Source organism: Heliconius melpomene, chromosome 1 (genome assembly GCF_056956725.1).
Source record: "Heliconius melpomene rosina isolate 202511_hmr_F chromosome 1, ASM5695672v1, whole genome shotgun sequence".
NCBI lineage: Eukaryota > Metazoa > Arthropoda > Insecta > Lepidoptera > Nymphalidae > Heliconius > Heliconius melpomene.
Genome location: NC_140389.1, coordinates 3,185,229 through 3,207,187, shown reverse-complemented (window position 1 = coordinate 3,207,187; position 21,959 = coordinate 3,185,229). Strand labels below are relative to the sequence as shown.

General features: G+C 31.5%; 1 protein-coding gene across 5 annotated transcripts in view; it reads left to right on the top strand.

Moving 5' to 3' along the window:
- The window catches only part of LOC146540965 (irregular chiasm C-roughest protein-like), a 60,791-nt gene extending 42,220 nt beyond the window's left edge, over nt 1-18,571 (top strand). Inside the window, exons 4-20 of one of the 5 annotated variants that reach the window (XM_085194549.1) lie at nt 2,551-2,631; nt 3,756-3,907; nt 5,695-5,786; nt 6,365-6,473; nt 6,605-6,778; nt 8,212-8,314; nt 8,538-8,671; nt 8,943-9,069; nt 11,207-11,352; nt 12,316-12,469; nt 12,749-12,972; nt 13,525-13,674; nt 13,831-13,922; nt 14,143-14,291; nt 14,538-14,636; nt 15,209-15,268; nt 16,762-18,571. In XM_085194549.1, the coding sequence (XP_085050675.1) occupies nt 2,551-2,631; nt 3,756-3,907; nt 5,695-5,786; nt 6,365-6,473; nt 6,605-6,778; nt 8,212-8,314; nt 8,538-8,671; nt 8,943-9,069; nt 11,207-11,352; nt 12,316-12,469; nt 12,749-12,972; nt 13,525-13,674; nt 13,831-13,922; nt 14,143-14,291; nt 14,538-14,636; nt 15,209-15,268; nt 16,762-16,820 (2,105 nt within the window). In that variant the 3' untranslated portion in view covers nt 16,821-18,571. Of the gene's footprint in view, nt 1-2,550; nt 2,632-3,755; nt 3,908-5,694; nt 5,787-6,364; nt 6,474-6,604; nt 6,779-8,211; nt 8,315-8,537; nt 8,672-8,942; nt 9,070-11,206; nt 11,353-12,315; nt 12,470-12,748; nt 12,973-13,524; nt 13,675-13,830; nt 13,923-14,142; nt 14,292-14,537; nt 14,637-15,208; nt 15,282-16,208; nt 16,329-16,761 lie in introns of those variants that run through there. The other 4 variants (XM_085194631.1, XM_085194472.1, XM_085194389.1 and 1 more) reach the window with 4 other exon arrangements.
- Nucleotides 18,572-21,959: the final 3,388 nt, after the last annotated feature.

Genomic DNA, 21,959 nt, shown 5'->3' with positions numbered 1-21,959 from the left:
TTATAGCATCTCTTTAATTTTATAAGAAGTTCAGGTTCACGCTATATACCGCATATAGCAGAATAGGCAGAGGGAACCCAGTGTTAGGACACTCCGCCTGTTAAAGAAAGACAATTATTAAAGGCGACAGTTGTGTATGTAGTTCTAGGAAGCGTCTCGTATTTTTTTTTACTTTCATGCTGAATCCTAAACATAGCAGGGTAGGCAATGATAACTTGGGAACCTAGTCTTATTAAATTTCGTTCCCCATTTTCCGCCAAATTCTGGAGGCATAGCGTGTTATGTGGCGGACCTCAACGCCGCGCTATGCCTTATTACGAAGGAAGAAAAAATCTTAAATACATTGTAGGGGTATTGCACTAGTCTTATTATATTCTTTATAAACACGCTAAATCAGCGCCCTGAATTTATTCGCTACAAATGCAATTGTGAAATTATGTTCCACTATTGTTTTGTAGCGTATAAATAACCAAATTAAATATGCAATAAAAGAGTTCAATATTAAGTCTCGTATCATTAGCATCACCCCGATGCTATAGCCCACAACATCATTCCCCCGAGTAAGAATTCAACCCAAAGCCGCCACATTTACAACCATGCTTGTACTCCTGCACCACAAGGGCCTCTAGCTTTTATATAGCAGCTAAAAGTACTTCCTTTAAATTATGACGCTGGAATAAAGATTGGAGCAGCGTCTAATGGACGTATAATTATCCAGGTGTTTTATGCAGGAAACTAATTAGTGTGACTGTATCATTTTACTGGGATATTTAAATGAGGGACGTGAGAAAGATAGCTTGTAATATTTTCTTTCTTTACTTATCTTTTTTATATTGTGGGGTAGTGTGGGGCTGAATTAAGCTAGTGAGCTGAATTAAGAGCAAGTTATCTTAGTTATGGAACAAGAGTAACAGCAACTGTAAATGCAGCAGGTGGTGGGTTCGATTCTCACGCGAGATAATGAAATGTTTTTTTTTCATTCCACGCCTGGTGACGAGGCAAACCGCGGCGTTGAGTTTCGCCACTTAACACGGTATGCCTCCAGAATTTGGCAGAAAGTAGGCAAAAGAAGTGTCTTAAAGAGAAAGGAGTGTCTTAACACTAGGGGTCCAGGTTCCCCTTTCCTACCCTCTCTTGTGCGACCTAGAACTAAAATAAAATAAAGATTATTTGTTAGTTGTATTTAATGGTATATTTGATGCATTTTTTAATAAAAAGGTGTATTGCGTATTTCCCCCTCCACGAGATAGAAATTAAAGTAATACATTCCCCCGAGTAGGTTCCCTAAGAAGAACTAAACCACTGTGCCACAACTATATCCTATATATATATCCTTTATATCCTATATATCTTGAAAGCTGTTTTAACATGATATCCAAACTCCGCCCTCCATACTGTATCGATCGTCAATAATACATTAAACATTTTTCTCTCAACGAAAATACTTAACCTATTGTTATGATTTTAAAATCCTAGGTCTTGAGATATCTCTCAACGATGTACATTATTGGATACAATAGAAGTAAAAACATTAAGAACGCGATGATTGTTTAATTTATTTATTAATATTTTTATGTTTTTCGTTAAACAATATATTTTTTAAAAAGGTTACGTATGCCAATATATTATCGTGTTCTAAAAAGTATTAAATTTTATTACATGAGCCTATACTCGAGTGGTTTTCTTCGTTTCACCCTTCAGGCCCTGACTCCATCATCAGACCAGCTTCGTGATACTATACACTCACTCAAGCTATGAGTAAATGCCAATTTTCATAAATACATTTACTAGTAGGTTAAGTTCAATTTCTTTGAATATATTACATTTTTTTGCTTCATGATGTAAAGTGAAGTTCCCAGGTATACTCTAGCTATACGCATATAGCAGTGTAGGCAGAGAAAACCTGAGAACCTAGGGATGAGACAATCCGTTTCTTATTAAGATACTGAAAAGATTGAAAATTTCTTTCGCTCGAGTAAGAATTGAACTCACAACTGTCCCGTTAAAGCCGCAGTTGTAACTTATACTTGAGTTAATAAATAAAATAGTATTATAAGAATTTACAAATAAAATAACCTTGTGTTCCGTACATTTATTTCTCTTCTTTCAAAAGCTAACTCTAATTAAGTAAATGGTTTTCTTTATATTCCAATAAAAGGATCCCATCAAAGGGATCATGTTCTCCAATAAACTAATTACATAACTTCTTACGGATTTTGTATAGCTTCATTTGATTAAAATTATTTCTCGATTTATTTATGAATTGGTTATTTCTTTTATAAAGTACCTGGCTAAAGAAAAAAACTAATTCGATCGAATTTCGTTTCTTTAAATTAAAGCGACTGAGGAATTGCTTAAATGGAAAACCTAACTCGTTAAAGATATAAAGTTATTCAGATTACTTTGAGCTTTGATACTTTTAATCATAATTATTTTATACCTGGGGAATGTATACATATGTACTTACATTCCCCCAAATAAGATTTAAACCCAAAACTATCTCGTACAATTTACAAAGACAGTTTTTACACATATTTTTCATTGTTACAGGTGATTACTCCTTAGATATAAGAGAAGTGTCTCTAGAAGACGACGGGAAGTACCAGTGTCAAGTTAGCTCCGGTCTTAACGGTAAGCTTTGTTTTCTTTAAAAACATATTTTCTTTTTATTTACTATAGTTTCTTGGACAAGTAATGTACAATTTTTATTTTATTTTTTACTCAAATGAATGTAGCTTTGATTTGAAAAATTTAAGAATTAAGAGGATTTACTCTATTTTTCGTAGCCAACCAAACTACGAAGTTTACTTGTTAAATGGTAAATATTGATTTCTAGTAGGCCTTAATAGGTCTTGAATTCAAATTGAGATTTGATACATATTATCCATCCATATAATATGTATCAAATCTCAATTTGAATTAGGGGAGGCCTATGTCCAACATGCTACAAATATGCGAAAAATGCATACAAAATTCCATAAACACAGCAGAACGTGCAGAACGTGACAGGTATTGGATTCGATACCCATTCGAGGAAGTGGAATATTGAATATTTTAATTTCTTGTTTGCCGGAAATTGAAGAACGAAAGTGTCTTAATGGGAATGGAGTATTTTAAAACTAGACTGAAGCTAAAAAAATCATAATTATCATTATCCCAGCTTTCCCCGTTCTACATAGACTCCCCCCAAGGACTTCCTTGGCGATCCTATACCTCCCGCATCCAACAGCAGTAAAAAATTATAGTACCGGCGAATTACTGCAATTAGTCTGTACCGACTTTTATCTTAAAGACTGCCATTTAATGTCAATTTACTTATCATTTATTAAATTAAGATGTTTATCTCGTTAAATTTTATATGTAAGAAGTCATATTGAATACTTAATTAATAAAAATTTATACTTTTTTCATAGTTTAAATTAATTTATTCATAGTCATTAAGTATTAAAATGATCGTAAAAACGTATAAATGTTGTTTGCTACTGGCCGTAAAAAACGAGACCTTTCCCTATTAAGGCAAGTATTGCTACATAGTTAATATTATTTTTTCTAGAGTTTTCGAGGCCGTCGCGGCGTGGCGCAAGGGACAAGGCACTGTAACGCGACGGTTATGGGTTCGATCCCCAGTGGAAGATATGAATTATTATTTATTAATATTTGTACTTCTTCGCTCTTGAATCTTGCAAAAAATTCGATTATCGCCTTCTGCCTTAATTACTTTATTATATATTATATTATATTTTTTTCTATTCTAGGTGAACCACCGATCCGTTCAAGATACGCCCAACTCACTGTGCTAATAGCGCCAGAACCTCCGAGGATATTACAAGGTGCCTTCATAGATGCCATTGAGAACCAGCCTGTAGATATAGAATGTGTTTCTGAAGGTGGAAAACCTGCTGCAGAAGTGAGTGAAATAATTTATTTTATATAATTACTAATACGTAGTGTTAGGACACTTCATTTTCCACAGCAAAATTTAGGAGATTTTATGATTGCCCCATATGTACAAATATACTATAGTCCAGAAAACTGAGAAGGAGACGTATGAATACTAGATACATTTTTTTTAAAAATGTTACTAAAATATTAGCTAGTAGTCTAAAAAAATCTTATGTAATTCTTAAACTACTGTAATCTCTGCAAATTTTTTCCCAAACGCTATACAAAATTGTAAAACCCACTTGAATTATCATCAAATATTTTAAACAAAACAAATGGGTTTCATCTAAAATTATATTGAAATTACATAAATCAGATTAGGTCAGTTTAAAATATACTCATAATAAGTATAAACATAAATTTATTGTAATAATTTTAGTATGACGCAATTATTTACGTTGTTGATGTAATAGCAAATTACAATGATAAGGTGAAGATTGTGGATTCGATTTCCATCTGAAGGAATATTTGTGCCGTAGGAGAGCTTTTACTAATTTAATAAAGGTTTAACTAAAACATACTTTTTTAACTTTACGCTTTTTGTTTTTGTGCTATTTATTTTATTGTTAAGTAAAAATAATATAAAAATAACAATTCCATAGAGCGGGAATCAAACCCACAACCATTACGTCCGATTGTCTCGATAACCTCTTAACCACTGAATAACAAAAATATTATTAATTTGTACACCAAATGAAAAATAGTAGCTTTAAGTATTAGTTCTTTGATTTTAAAAAGCTCTAACAATTTATAGCTTTGTAAGCTTGATTGATGATATCTAAGTAGGCGTTGTAGATTAAATAAATAAGTAAATACTATCTTTTTAGAGCAAAACGTGGGTAGATGTATATTTATGATATTTTATGTTTTTAAAGTTTATTTACGTTGTTATATTTTATTGGTATGGCTATTTGGTATACTTAGGAAATATTTCATAATTGTATGTCCAATTATAATAGTTAAATAAAGTACATATTACAAATAATATATTGACATGCTGGTGTTGGGTTATCGTATCGTAGCGATTGAGAGAAACGTGACGGTTACGTGTTCGATTCCCATTCGAAAGAATAAATTATTTTAATTTACGCTCTTTGGATGTGAGTAGCGTGGTAGAACTCAACGCTGTTTTGTCTAAAAGCCAGCAACGTAACACTCAATGTCCTAAAAATTGTGAGACAAATGGGTAACGGAGTGGGCAAAATATATAATATTAGATTTTCTCTGGCTTCTCTGAAAATAGAGAGAAAAATCAATTACAATTCAATTTTTGTATCAAAATCTCTATTATACTACGATATGTTAAAATTCAAACTAATTAATACAATTATACTAGAGTCGATAAATTTTTAATTAACATCTGATCTGAATTCGATTTAAATAATAATAAATACGGCGCGTATACGTTTCGTAATTAACACCTCAGCTGTGATATTAGCAAGTATATTATTGTAGAGATATCTAAATAGTTTTTATTAATAAATATTAATTAAGAAAATTCTTATAATATTTATAATTTAGTTGTACTTGTATTTTAATATTATACCCTTATTTAATATATTTATTGTAATTCAATGTGATGGTTACGTCATGAATGGATTTAAATCACGTTTTAGACAGATATACTTACGGCGTTAAGTTGCGCTTCTTAATACATAATATGTTTATACGGATGAAAAGAAAATAATATCAAAAAGCTAAAAAAATATACTTGTTAATGAAAAATAAAATAATAACTTTTCTTTTCAACAGATCACATGGGTCGATGGAAACCAAGTAGTCATAAAGAAGAATGTTGAAAGCAGGATAGAACTGTTACCAGATGAACTAAGATACAAAACTAGGTGAGCCCTATTTTATGAATAAAGTTCTTAACTTTAATCTCATCACATCATTGTTCCTGGCAAGCTTTTATTGCTATATACAGTTGTAATTAAAAAAACAGTTTTACGAATTAAGTTACTACCTAACTAAGGATACTCCGTTCTCCACTTCTTTTTCTCAGCTGAATTTTCAACCAGAGCGGAGAAATGAAAATAAATAATATGTAACCATTCCTTAAAGTGGAGATCAAACCTACAATAGTCGTATTTACAGCCAAATGCTGTCCTACTGCGCCACGATGGCCTCAAGCTAACTAACAAGAATTAATTTATTAAATACAATATTAAATTTATTAAATATACTATTTTACGAGTACTTTTATATACATTATATACAAATTTACATATTTTCATTTCTTCGCTCTAAAGTCGAGGTAAACGGCGTTGAGTTCTGCCACTCAAATCGCAATACCTCCGGAATTCGGCAGAAAGTGGGGAACGGGAACTTAACACTAGATTTCCCTCTGCCTACCTTGCTATGTGCGGGATACAGCGTGAAGCTGATTTATTTTATTTAATTATTACGATTGTCTATACAGATCAGTCCTGCGGTTAATACCTAACAAGGACCACCACAACCAAACGATAACTTGTCAGGCGCAGAACACCGCGGACAGGGCGTATAGGATGGCCACTGTACATATAGAAGTAAGGAAATTAACTTAAATATCTTGACTTAGTAGATTTATTAGATTTTATTAGCGATGGTAATAAATTCGAACCCCATTTTGATTTCTGTTCTTAATTTCATACTAAAATTCTAAATCCTTTAAATACAGGTTAAATACGCTCCAAAGATAAACATATCGGTTGTTTCCCAAGTAATTAATAAGAAGATCCCGGAAGGCAGTGAAGCACGGGTTCGGTGCTCGGTTGATGCAAATCCACCTGCACAGCTGTACGAGTGGTATATAAACAATAACCCTGTTGTTGGAGATTATACTGATGAAATGGTAAGTTATTTTAAGGTTATAGTAATTTTCGTTGTATCCCGCATATGGTAGGATAGGCAGTAGAATCATAGTGATAAAACACCCCGTTTTATTTCTATCCGCCCAATTACAACACAGCATATGCCTGTAAACGTGAAGGTTGTGAGTTCCCCTCCAATTCGGGGGTTTTTTTTTAATTTCTCCGTTTTGATAACAAGTTGAGTTCCACCACTAATATTTTCATTTATTCACTCTGGCACCAAGCCAATTGCTCGGCGTTGAGTTCCCCCACTCAACACGTAATGTCTTGATTCACGTAAGTCCGTAATTCTACGGAAAGTGGATGAGAATGGAGTGTCTAAGCACTGGGTTCCCACTGCCTACCCTGTTGTATGCGGGATACAGCGTGAAGTTGATTTACATGTACCTGCGTACATATGATGTATGAGCTAATAGCCTAGGGATTCAAGACGTAAAGCATCATCATATGGGTGTTTCATATTTAACAGGATAGTTCAGGGTGCTGTACAGTACTAGTTCCAGTGAATGCGATACAGCTTTTTTTCAATATTGTTTTTTTTTGTGAACCTACTTTTTGATGGACTTAAAGTTTTCTTTGTACATTTATAAGCAAAAATTTAAGCGTTACTGATGGTGAATTATATACTGAAATTAATCCTTTTACAATTTTCGCTTATACAAGTATTTTTGGTAGTTTAAATATTATCATAACCATTTTATGAGACCAAATTTTGTTACCAGACTGCGTCCGAAGGAAGATATTCTATTTTGGGTGTACATTTGTTTGGCATACCTCACATCGCAAACGGCTAGATAGTTTTTGATATTTCATTTTTTATTCTTAGTGGAAAGTACATAATCGCAATGGAAAATAATGAAAAATGGATTAAATATGAAAAGGGCATAAAAATTTTTATATATACAATTTAACTTCATAGTTCAAACGCTAACGAAAATATTTTATAGCATTTTCTACAACTACATCACAAGCTTTAGAAACACAGAACAGCAATGTAGCTTCAGTATTAATTCGAAATGAAGGCGGGGGTTGTTTAAATGAAACGTAGCTACTACGTACTACGTGTTACGTGCGCACGTGAATGGTTATATCTGCTATATGACCTACTATAGGTTTATTTTTTTAGCTTCACGATGTATACTGCACTGCTTAGTAGGAAACCTAGGAACCTAGTGTTAGGGAACCTAGTAGGCGGAACTCAACATCGTGCTTTACCTCGATATCAGGGCGAGGAATGAAAATATTAATTTAATTTCGTTAAGGGGAAATCGAACCCGCGACCAGTCGCGTTTACAGTTGCACGTTTGTGCCCCGCGCCACTCAAATTTTATAAGTAACTGTTATATATTTCTGCATAAGTATATTTATTTATTACTTTTTATAATTTTCTCTAATATGTAGTCTTTTGTTTTAGATCATCTTCAATGTAACACGAAAACACAATAAGGCGAAAGTCAAATGCGAAGTAAGCAACTCCGCGGGCAAAAGCGAAGCGTCACTGACTCTTAACGTGACTTGTAAGTGTTTTATTTTGCGGAGAAAGCATAGTGTCCCGTCTCTATATTAAACATTTCATAGGTTCTGTTTTTAATTAATTTTTCTATAATACTTTTTGATATTTAAAATAACACTATTTATACAAAAACTGTAATGAAAATTAATTCCTTTTAAGAAGTAATTACCCTCTTTATTTTTTAATTTCAATGAAATTAACATACAATTAACATTTAATCCGCACAGATCCACCCTCATTCCGTACTCGACCTCAAGACATCGAAGCGGCTGTCGGTTCTACCGTCACTTTGAGCTGTGACGTCGACGGTCACCCGCAACCGGAGATACGGTGGTTGTTCCACGAGACGGGACGGATCGGGGTAAGTGATTACCATGGCACCTATTATATTGTGAACAAATAAATAAAACTTAGCTTCACGCTGTATCCCGCACTGAGAATGGTAGGCAGAGGAAACCTAGTGCTAAAACACTCTGTTCCCCACTTTCCGCCGGGCTTGTGCCTTGGTGTCGGAGTGATGAAATGAAAATATTAATAAAGAGATTTAGGTTAGGTGTGCTAAAAAATCAGACCCTTTAGATACTTTCAAAAAATAAATGTAACGTTTTTATATGAACGAGTAATATTTTCAGCAGGTCAAGGGGAAGTCCCCAAATATTAAAGTGTACGTCGACGAACGAAGCGCCGGACGATACATTTGTAAAGCAAGTGTAGAAGGTTATCCAGATATTGAGAGTGAAGCGACTATATTTATTAAAGGTTAGTTGTTTATAACTTTAATATAAATTTTTAAATAAATTTAAGCCGAGCATTTATCTTTTACATTTTTCTGAATTTATGGGGGTAGGTATAAAAAAACTAGTGTTAACAAATGATTGCGTTTTTAGCCATTCTGTCTCACCAAACACATTTTTAAAATGTTCAAAAAAATTAATAACGATTTTAAATATTTAAAATCATAAACGTAATAGACTATATACGTTGGTTCATGTTATGCGGTGGAATCCAATCCTCTTTGTCTAAAAACACCGGGAATTACCGCAATTGAAATTTGAACTCATAACCATCGTGTTCGTTCATGCATAACACAACTAAGCCACGATATCGTCCATATCAACTGATTTACACAAATAATTTTATATTCAAAAATGTAATTCATATTATTTAGCTCTATGTTGAATCCCGTATATAGTAGGGTATGTTGAACGAACTTAGTGTTTAGACACTTCACTCCCCACTTTCCGTCCAAATTTTAGAACATTTTGGGTGAACTGGCGGAACTTTACACCATTCTTTGTCCTGTTGTTTTCTTACCAGAGGAAGGCAAGAAAAATATTCATCTCCTCGAGTGGGAATCGAACTTAAAAAAGTCTCGTTTACAATTAGACGTTGTACTGCAGAAGCAACCACTATTATTTTTTGTATTATGTGTATTTAAAATACAAATTTTACTATTTCGTAGATTTTTTATAATTATTTATGCATAGAACACTTAATTTCACTTTTGGTGTTTAAATTATGTTAATTTTATACAAGCTTCATCTAAATTATAATTAGTTTAATATATCAGTTTTCTTTATTTTTTTATATTACGTTTAATATTTTAGTGCCACTGTAAACGCGACAACTGTAGGTTCGATTCCCTCGAAAGCGTCTAAATGGAAACCGTTCATAACACTAGGTTCCCAGGTTCCCTCAACCTCTACTCAAAACTAGCTAAGCTAAACTACACATGCTATATATATCTAATCAAAAAGATAAATATTCATACAACATTTTAATAGACGCCGTGATCTCGGGCACGTCGTTAGTTATTCTAAAAATTACCTCTTTAGCTCAGATTAATTAGGGTTGCATCTATGAGAGTTCGTGCTTAGAAAATTAACTCGTTAAAAGATAGGAGTGAAGCAAAGTGACAACTCTCTCAAAGATGGAAGGAGTTGAGATTTACCCTTTTTTAATTCCCATTTGCCTTCTATTACTTTGCTGTTATAATCCGGATATTCTTACATATTTTTTGCTTGAATTCTTTATTATTATTTTTTCGCCATGTTTTGCCTCGACACCAGAGCGCGGAAATGAAAATATTAAATACTTCATTCCAAGAGTGGCAACCGAACCCCTAACCTGTCACGTTAACAGTCACACGCTCATACCCCTGCGCCACCACTGGCCTCAAATCTTTATCTATCGTAGAAACAATATAAATTACAATAGAAGTTGTAGATATACAGAAGTTTTATAGTTTCCTTTCTAAGAAATTATTATATTAATAATTAAGATGTAAATTTATTACTTTGACACTCTATTCATCAACCCGACGTTATGAGCTGTATAACGTTACTAAGCTGAATTAGTACGGAGCATGGGGGTATTAACGTATTGTATTACATACAAAATTGTACACGTAAAATAGTCGTAAAATAGAAATGGTGTTATCTTGGTACTAAATCGTATTGGGTTTGGGTTCAAATCTACGTTTTTTTTGCCTCTAGAGCCGGTTAAGCAAAGAAGAGCAAGCAAAAAGCATATTTGGCTTCTTATAATTATTAAAATGCAATGTGTTTATTTAACATAATAATTTTTTATTCATTTTATTTATGCACGTATCCTGCACATAGCAGGGTAGGTAGAGGGAACCTGGCAACCTAGTGTTAAGACAGTCATGGTTGTGGGAGTGATATTGCCTCGGGGGATATGATTATGTTTATTTTTACTGTGAGGAAGTATCGTAGATCACGCAATATCTCGAAAGTTGGACTAAAAGTGGGAAACGGAATGTTTTAACACTAGGTTACCTACCCCGCTATGTGCTAACAAAACCTTTGATGCTTATCACCAAATTTATTAATAAAAAATAATAATTGCTGTTAAATAATAAGAATATTTCTTATAGGTCCTCCCAAAATCCTGTCTAATAGGACACAACTAGGATCAGAAGGTGAAAAAGTGATAGTGGAATGTGAAGCTCTATGCGTCCCCAAACCAGACGACATACGGTGGTACTTCGAAGGAAAAGAAATTAGCGTTATTCAAGATCCGGTAAATATATATATTTTTTTATATTTCTGTTTAAAATTATGCAAATTTTCATGGGGTGTTAATGGACACTTATATACGTTACCTAATTATATCCTTTCTCTTTGAACTTGGCATTCATTTTAATTAAATAAATTTATATACACCCGTATATAATCTATAAAAATGAGGAAGTTCTTAGGGTCGAACAACCCTTGTATTTTCTTTTTGTTTTTATTTGTTAATCGTAATATAAATTTATATCCATAGAATGATTTGTATGTAGTCGTTATCTAAATGAATAAAGCTTTTTCGTAACTTGGTAACTATGTTTCAAAGCTGAAATTTAGCTCAGCTTCTTTAAGTGGGCGCTATGGGTTCGATTCTCATTTAAGGGAATGAATTAGTTTCATTTTCTGGTTTTAATAACAAGAAAAAGTGCGACGTTAAGTTACGCTTTTTAAAACGCAATTATCCATAAATTGAGCGGAAAGCTTACCTCTGTGATATGGCGTGAAAATAGAAAAAAAATTACCAAAACACACATAAGGTCACTAAAACTATAAAATATATGAAGTACGAGTATATTCAATTTTAGTACCGTAATATACCACCTGGTGCTGTCACTACTGTTATATTACAACGAATGGCTACCCATATTTACCTCATACGAAGCTTTAACTGGCCACTTACGTTCAATCAATTTATACAACGGTTGCTAATAAAATTACATACGTATGAACAGTTGTATAATATAAATATATTGTTTTATATAAGTTGTATAATATAAATATATTGTTTTATATAAGTTGTATAATATAATATATTTTCATTTATAGTAGAATGTGCAAAAAAATTGTGTTAAGACACTCCGTTCTCTACTTTCCGTCTAATTTGAGCACATTGCTTGTTGACTGTCGAAACAAAATATATATTTTTGCAATAAAAATATATAATTATTATATTCTAATAGAAAATGTATTCTAGGATTACGCAAAACTAGAAGAATTCTTACCAGGTGGTATAGTGAAGTCCAGTCTAGTGATACAAGCAAGTCAATCTAAGCACTACGGCGTTTACAACTGTAGTGTCACCAACGAGTATGGGAACTCAAACGCTGCTATCACATTGAAGCCCACGAGTAAGTATTGCTCTGAGTAAATAATATTTTGTTACTGTTACTTGTTAGTGATGTTTTGTTACCGTTACTTGTAAATGATATTTTAGTACTGTTACTGGTTTAGTACTATTTAAATTATTAAATGTTTTGAATTTTTAAAATATTATTTGGTCCTTTTTATATTACTATATTAATCTATATTTTTTTCACATGTATATAGGTCGTGTAATTTTATTCAACAACTTCTATTTAGCTAAAAAAATAATAATATTTATTTTAAAAAAATACTTTTTGTTACAGAAACACTACCGCTCTTCATAATATTAATAGGAGTAACATCTGGTATAATTGTTTTCTCCGCGTTCGTCATTCTCCTGATTCTCTGTCACAGAAGAAGAAGGAGGAAACCAGTAAACGAAAAACCCGATGTGACAGTTACCGATATGTATAAAGAAAGCGATCGATCTTCGAATATAAGTGATTTGAAATTACAGTTGCCTCAAAGTGATGGGAGTTACGATTTGGTAAGTAAAATTTTACTCTTTGTGGATAATCTTCCCTTAGCATCCTATAACCACCCTATATTAACACGCATATTATATACTCTAAATACTAATTTCACTTTACCTAACCCCCTACATATATGCGGGAAGTGCGTGAAACTAATATTATTGCTACTATCGATCGTATACTGTATTTCCACTATAAATAGAAAATTAAATGTACGTCACGCGTACAATACAAAGTTTACGCTATTAATGTCACGTCACTCAAGAGACTATTAAACGCGCAATTGTGCGCCAAATTACTAAAATCTGATTACGACAGAATCGGTTACAATTTAATTTGTCTATGTAACGTTGATGTAAATAATAGTGGGATGATTTTTATGAGATTGTAAAATTAAAATAAATAAAACGATATTAGTAATTTTATTTTAGACAGTGGAGAGTCGTAGCTGTAGGTTTTTTCCTATCCTGCTAAATAAATATATAATAATCGAGACATTGTGTGTTCAATAAGACCTTAAATAATAAATATTAATAAAAAATAAACTAGCTAACTCCATTTCTTAGGAATATACAAATTCCGATCGGTCAGACGCCAAGAACGGGGGGCTTCCCCTCGCCGGGCCTGTGACACTGCCCATACACGACGAGCCAATGATGCAGTTTAGATATAGCAACGATTATTCAGATCCGGCGTACGCGGATAATTATTTTAAAGTAAGTGTTTTTGATTATTTTTTAATAATTATCTTGTGTGAAAATTTGGCATTCTCCTCCTCACCTACAAAACCTACAATTTTTCTAAATTTTTGTATATTTTTAAAACAATATTTTTTAAATATATCAATTATATTATTGTATACTTTGTAATAGAATCCAAACGCCTACATCTACGACTACCCGCAAGGCTACGCGCCGCCGCCTCACTTGCGAGTACAGTCGCCGACATTGGACGTGCCTACTAGGTAAGTTATATTTTATTATATCTTTTAATGTTAATTTGTTTTTTTAGCTTGGCGTTGTATCTTGTACATATCAGGGTAGACAAAGGAAATTGCGTTTTGAGTGGCGAACTCAACTCAAAACTCAAACTCAAACAGAGTTTCTTAAGTTTAGGTTCTCTGCTTACCCTGTTATATGCGTTTAAAAGTGTGAAGTAATGTTTTTTTCGTTTCACGCAATCAGGTCTCTCCAAGGCTCTCTAACACGTAGCGTGGATACCTCGTCTACTCTACCATTGTCGACGGGCTCGCCGTCACAAAGCAACTCGCTACAACGAACGAAACACGATACAGATGCTATAAACCATTTAGGGTTACCCAGTGGAGGGGAGGGTAAGTGTTTCAATGTTATCTTACGAATATTTTAAAAGTAAAAGTTTGTGAGTCACGCAAAAACTACTGAACGGATTTAGATAAAACTTTACCATAATTATACACAAGAAAGAAAAGATTTTGTACAATTATACTAGCTATAATATAAGATAAGCTTAAACTTTCGGTAAATACTGTATATATAAAATTGAAGAAATATTTAAGAACATAATATTAGTCTTATAATTTCTTTTTTTTTTAATTTAGCTCCACAAGTCCCAGTGTACAGTCAGCAAAGTAAAGGCGGGATCGACCCGCGTTACTCCGCTACATATGGGAATCCCTACCTTAGAAATAGTTCTGCAGGTAAGCTTTCATGTAACATATATTTAGTTTTTATTTAATATATTTTCTTAGTTAATACATTTTATTGAATTATTAATTAATTTTTTATTTTAATTTAATATTTTTAATTACGGTATGGGATAAAAAAAAATCAACAAATATTTTAATTAGTGGCACTTTTTTGTCGTTCGATTAATCGTAACCTTAAGTAACCTTTAACCTTTTCAATATACTCATGGAAATAGGTATATGACTAGTAAAAGTTGTTTTAAAGTTAAAATACATATATAATATATCAAAAATAATTAGAAAATAATATTAAAAAACAAATAGAATTATTTAAGACGTAGTGTTAAAATTAGCTTGTAAATTATCATAAAGTTATACAGTTTCTAAAGCCTTTGCATCATCTGTCTTCTAACTTATTCGTGCTCGCAGCTAACACATAGCTCGTCGAAACAATTTTGATTTGTTATGCTAGGAAATATACGCTATATTTATTTATATGAGAAGCTACATTTATATACATAAAATATTTATCTTTCACAAATATTTATATAAATAATAAAAAATACATTAAATTATCCTAAAAGTGAACACAGCGAAACCGGCGTCGACACCCGCCCCGCCGCCGTACTCCGCCCGTGTACCAGGTACATAGATATTGTAGGTAAAGCTTATTTGTAAGCACGGTGTTTGCTAGCTGGTTATTTGTTTGTATAATTGGTTATGTTATTGTATAATTAGTTATGCTATTGTATAATTTATTATGTAATTGTATAAATCTTTCTTCAGTATCTAACAATTTTTCTTTAGACTATGATTTTTTTATGTAACTGTCTAATTAGTTGTATTAGTATCTAACGAATTTATTATTGTTTATGCATAGTATAAGCTTTTTTTTGCACGTTGTCGTTTGTTACTTATTTAATTTAGTTTTTGAGTTTTACGCATGGAGTGGTGTAAGTAGTGAATTTAATATACAAGGAATTTGTTTTTGAATTAATGTTAATGTATAATTTATTATATTATTGCCTTTCGTGTCTAACAACTTAATTAATATAGTTAAGTTTTTGAATAATCAATAACGAATATTGTTTTTTTTTATTTATTTTCTATGCCTTAAATAGAATGCACAAAACATTTTTTTAAGAAATCAATAAAGATTTCGGAGTGTTTATAAATAAATAAAACTTAATTTTTACATTTTAACATGAAATATTGAATATTTTCGCTCTGGTGTCGTGGCATAGCATATGGCATAGCGGGGGGTTGAGTTCCACCACTCACCGCGCAATGCCTCAAGAAATCAGCGGAAAGTAGAGAGCGGAGTGTCTTAACACTAGGCTCCCCTCTATCTTTCATGTTACATGTGGAATACAGCGTGATGCTGATGTTTTTTATAACATACCAAAGTACACATAGATGTAGACATAGTAGTTTTTTTAATTTTCTTGTTAAAAATAACTCCTAATATTTGCCTTTTATTTTAATGTAATTCATATTTTGTCGTTTTCGTAAATGTGCATGTTTTATTTTGAAGTTATGATTTACGATTTTAACAGCACGTTTTTATTTTGATTAAAATTGCAGTTACATTACCATTTGCAATATCTACGCTGTTAATTCTTAACCGAACTAACAGTGAGTGTGCATTGACTCAGTAGATTTAGATTTTTGGTAGTTTTAGATTATTTATTAATGATATTTTAAATTATTTTCTTTTATAAACTATTAAATAAACGCTTTAAAAGGTTTTGAACCTTAAAATGTCCTAAAAGAGATTTAAATCCAGTCTTATTTCTATAGAAATACGAATTGAAGCATTATTCATCTTTCATACCTATAAACAAATACTTAATTTATTGAAATTTACAGCGCACTAGATAATTTGATAATAATGTCTGGTATTTAATTTTGTTGGTTTATTGTAAATTATATTTAATAGTAACTGTTCATTTTTTGCTTGTTCTCCTCAGAAGAACTGCCTTCAGAGCTGGTAGTAGCTTCCCTGTAGGACAGACACTACTGACATTCTCATTCAATCAGTATGAAAATTCCAAAGTGATTTTTGGCCTAACTGAATAAGAGAAGAGAGATTTTGATTTTTAATATATTTTATATATATTTATGTTTTTGTTAACAGGAAGTGGAAATCGAACGACGACGACAGCAACGCAAGCAACGCAAGCAACGCACGTATAGCAAAAGTGTAATATAAGACTTGTGTAAAATTATAAAGGACTATTTCTATACAATTGTATTAATTGATATAGTATTTGTAATATATTTTGTTCCTCAAGTATTACGACTGAATGTAAATATATAGTGTAGGTGTAAATAGAGAATATATGGACATTTTTTTTTTTATAATGGAAAAAAAAATTGGAATAAAAAAAGTATTTAAAAAAACTTTTCGGCTTTTGTCAGTATCAATGTTGCATGAACCACCGTATAAGTTTTATTTTTTGATTTTGCATATTTTAATTTTAATTATATAATTGTATAGTTTGCTCAAAATGCAATAGTTGTTATAATAAAATAGAATGTATTATGAAACTATGTTTTATGTCAATCTATGTAATTGCCCATTTGGTGCAATAACGACGTAAGTGCGATTAAAAAACTATATATCAATGTACGCTGAAAGATTATTTGAACTTTAAGTGTAAATATGTCATTGTTGTATCAAATTAATTATAATTGTTTGAAAACATTAGCCATGTTTCTTTGAAATAGAAAGAAAATGCTGTTAAAATACCAATTTTTATAAAACGAATCGATTAAAAATATTGTAGACGATAAATCAATTAAATTTAGATAGAAGAAAATATATTAGGAAAATGCCACTTTAGAGAAAAAAAAATAATTCTGTGATAATTTTTATAGTGACAAAGAATTCAATTATTATTATACTGAAACCTTCCTTTTCTGTTTGATAAGTTAATGTTAATTTAACTTTCAGATATTTATATAGTTGTCTCGTTTCGTTTATTATAATGAGAAAAGGAGAGCGATATAAATATCTATCGTATAGTTTAACAGAGACTTTAACACATGGAAAACAAATGTTTTTGTAGACTTATCTCAGAATAATGTGCCAATGTTTAATATTAAATGATTATATACTATAAAGTTTATAATTGACTTAACCAATGATGTCAAAATATAAAATCCAATAGATTTATATTAATTATTAATATTGGCCTATTTGTGTTAACGTGTCATTCTAATTGCATAATATCAACCGGTCTTAAGTAAACAGTGGGTATGTTTGAAATTTAAATAATTTTAAATATTTTAAACGATACCTCAAGTACCTAAATTATATTATTATTAAACGGGTTTTTAATAAGCATTTGGTAGCCTAATATAATTTATATTTATATAATTGTTGTAATTAAAATCATTATAGTTGCACCTTTTCAGGCAAGATTTTGGTAATTTTCTCTTGCTATTTTCCGCCATTCAATAACCGAGAGGAGAAAGGAATAATATATCACTTTCTTTGCTTACATCATAAAATACAAGGCGTTTTCTTACGAAAATTTACTTACGTATATGCAAAATAAATGTAGCAGTTTACACATCCGGTTGATATTATGCAATAGAATGGACAAATAAAGTCTGTATGAATATTTATATTGCAAAACAGTTTATTGTGTGTTTATATTATTTTTACCATTGAATTGTTTAGTTACAATTTTTATTTGTGCTAAATATGCTAGACAGAGAGGAGCTCTGATAGTGGAATCCCCTTAAGGTGTGTAACCTTGGGTTGGAAGTCCCAGGCACTGCTCCGAGCTCCTCTCCACTATGTACATATATATGCACCCATGAATCCATGGAATGCTAAGGAATTACTTTAATATTTGCATGATAGTGTTCTCGTTTGCATGCGAATATAATTTGCCATTTTTTTTTATTTGTTCTCCAAATAAATATAACAAAGAGTATATATTTTTTTCATTTCCCTTTGTGGTATTTTTAGATTTTTTTTATATATTCGCTTTCATAGATCGATGATGACAATTTGTTGAGAAATTAAAAATAAATATTAAGATTATTATAAAATAATACAGCAAAATTGAAACCTCTTCTAGTCTTTTCTCCTAGAGAACCTAGTGTGTTAAGACACGAAACTCAACTCCGTCGTTTGTTTATCAGAGCAAGAAATTAAAATAATTTAAATATGATCGAATGATTACATTAAGATAAGATGAATCCCCGAGTGGGAATCAAACCTACAACCATTACGTTTACATTCAGATGCTGTTCCATTATGCGACCTCAAATAATACAGCAAATATAGTATTATGATATAATATATTTAATACACGCAATTATTGGTATGGTATATAATATGTGGGGGACATGTTCGATACTTTCTAAATGGAAATCTTACGGAAATAAAATGAAAAATTGAGTATCTTGTAACAAATAATTCATCCCACACATCACAATAAAAATGAAATATTATACTTAGATATAATAAAAAGTTATAACTAAGTATTTAAATTTTTATTGCAAACTCCCAGACAACGCAGATGTAGATCAATAATTGAAAATGCAAAAACTGTTTTCATCTGAGTTATTACTTTTTACTTTACGACGTCTTCATTATTAAGACATCAAGTTGTAATGTCTGTTTTTATATCGCAATGTTATTATTATTGCAATGTTATTTACATATATACGCCTTTGTGAATATTTATAAAGGTCATTATGGCGCAGTGGAACGTCTCACTGTAGACGGTTGTGGGTTCTGTTCCTATAATCAATTTCTATGTTAAAATTTGAGATATTTTGTACTGATGCCAAAATTATTTGAATTGATTACCTAAAGTGTTGTTATGGGAACAGAGTGCACTAGGTTCCCAAGTTCCTTCTATTTACCCTGCCATCTACAGGATACAGCGTCAAGCTAAAACAAATAATACCTTATATGGAGAAAACACGACGAGGTTATATAGGCTATGGAGGAGAGAAGATATGAGGTTATATGAGATGACGTTATATAGGATATGTCAATTTTATTTCAGCATTTTCTTTTCACTGTGTATAATTTTTTTTTTTAGTTTTACAAAGAGAGAAACACTATGGTTTCTGCGTAAAGAAATAAATGTAATATAATGAAAAATTAAATGTAATGTAATATTATCATTTTACGCGAATTCATTTGACACGAATATTCAAAGCTCTTAATTAAATTCTTGGAGCGGCGGCTTGTGTTTTTATTTGACTGTTTCGTTCGATTCAATTTTAATTACTACCTATCGAGTGTAAGTTACATGTTTTTTTATTTGTTTCTTTTATTTTTATTTATTTATTTTTACTTCAGGCTGTATTCCACATATGCACTTGTATGAATGGAATAAGTTAATTTCCTCTCTTGTACAAGACAAAGTGCGGCGTTGAGTTTCGCCACTTGACAGACAGACAGACGCGGTTACTCTCGCGATCGCGATTGTTGTAGGTTCGATTCCCACTCGCGGATCTTTCCTCGTGGACTTGCAACTATCGTATTAATTTGATAATAATCATACTAAAATTATTTTTATTTCTACCCTCTTCTAAAACAAAACGGGGCTTTAAAGCTCATCAGCCAATGTCTGGAATTCAGGCAGACACTGTAAAATAAAATTTCATAAAAACAATATAAAATAAAAAAAATAAATGTGGTGTCGTGGGACACCAGGTAGGAACGAAGTTCCTTCGGCTAATGTAGAATCGACACAAATTGCAAAAAAGTCGTGCTCAATTTTATGTAGGTTTTCTTGATTTTTCTCTTAAATTTTGCTGATTAGTTTTTATTTAAGTACAAGAAAGTATTTAGGAAATTCAGTATTTTAGGAAATAATAAATTACTTAAAATAAAAAAAACATCGTAATTCAAATTATCAACTAAAAAAAGAAAGAGGGAGAAAGAGAAAGGTATTATACACTACTCGTCTGTGTATGCGACTGTCGCGCCTGCGCACGTCTCATTTAACGGTTTTATTCCACGCATTTTTCTTACGGTTTTACTATCACATTTTTTTCAGTTCGGTCACGCAGCGAAATCCCTATCCCTTCCAAGCCTGCCGTAAGGAACTTCGTCCCAAAATAAAAAAGTCAAAACTCCCTTTTCCCACAAGTAGGTTAAACACAAATTAAGCAATTTACCGCTTCACATACAAACAGCAATAGCTACTTAAGTATTAATAACCGTGTAATAGGCCTAACTTTTATGCGGACGTTACGTTTACGAGACGTCAATATTTTTCTATACTTTATGACGTACTACGGTTGATGTAACGAAATATATACGTATGGGGGCCCATAGAATAATTTAGAAGTTTTTTATAGAGATTAAAGAGGTTTATTTTAGATTGAGAGTATCCTGCATATATAGTAGAGTATTCAAAGGGAACCTATTGTTCCACTCCGTTTCCTACTTTTTAATATTTGAGTAAGTACTAAGTGTCTAGTTTTGTCTTCTTACCAGAGCGAATAAATGAAAACAATTAATTATCTCTATTGGGATTTGAAATCACCAACATTAAAATATTCTTTCTTATGGCAAAACTTTACTTTAAAAATATTCTAAAATAAATAAATAGATATTATAAAAAAATATTTAACTAGACCCACAAAATTTCAAATTTCTGATTAATTTTTTTACTAAATATCTAGGTAGCACACCAAAAAGTAGCATACAATAGTAAACATAATTACGAATATATATTACGAATATTATGTTCCGTATGACACTTCTATAAATCTTACATCTTAGTATATACCGTAAGTAGGTAAAATAATACCATGCTACCACCATAAAAGCCATGCGATACAAATATTTGTTGATACTCTGTGGACCACAGTCCTGAGTTATAAATGGGATGTTTACTCTAAAAACATTTTTTCTGTTGAAATTTGTTTCCTTGATTCCTCACTATTCTCCGGAATTACAGCAGAAAAATCACTCAAAATAAAGAGAAAAGTAAATAGATTATCTATCTAGTGTTAAAACTTCATTCCCCCCTTCCAGTCCAATTTTAAAGATATTATGTGTTGAGTAGTGAGTAGAAATCCTTATGCTTTGTCTTGTTACTAAAGTGAGGAAATGAAATAAATTAATTCCCCCAAATGGTAGTCGAACCCAGAGTCGTTGCGTTTACTGTACCAAGTATATCAAATGGAATTTACTGCATTAAATATTAAACTGCCTAGAATATAATAATAGCATTTAATTTTTCGTCTATGAACGTGAGAACAACAGTTGTTGGCGGACTTTAACTATTTGCTTAATTTATCTCGCTTGAACTAAGTATTCCAGATGAAATATTCTAATTAGGTAGATGT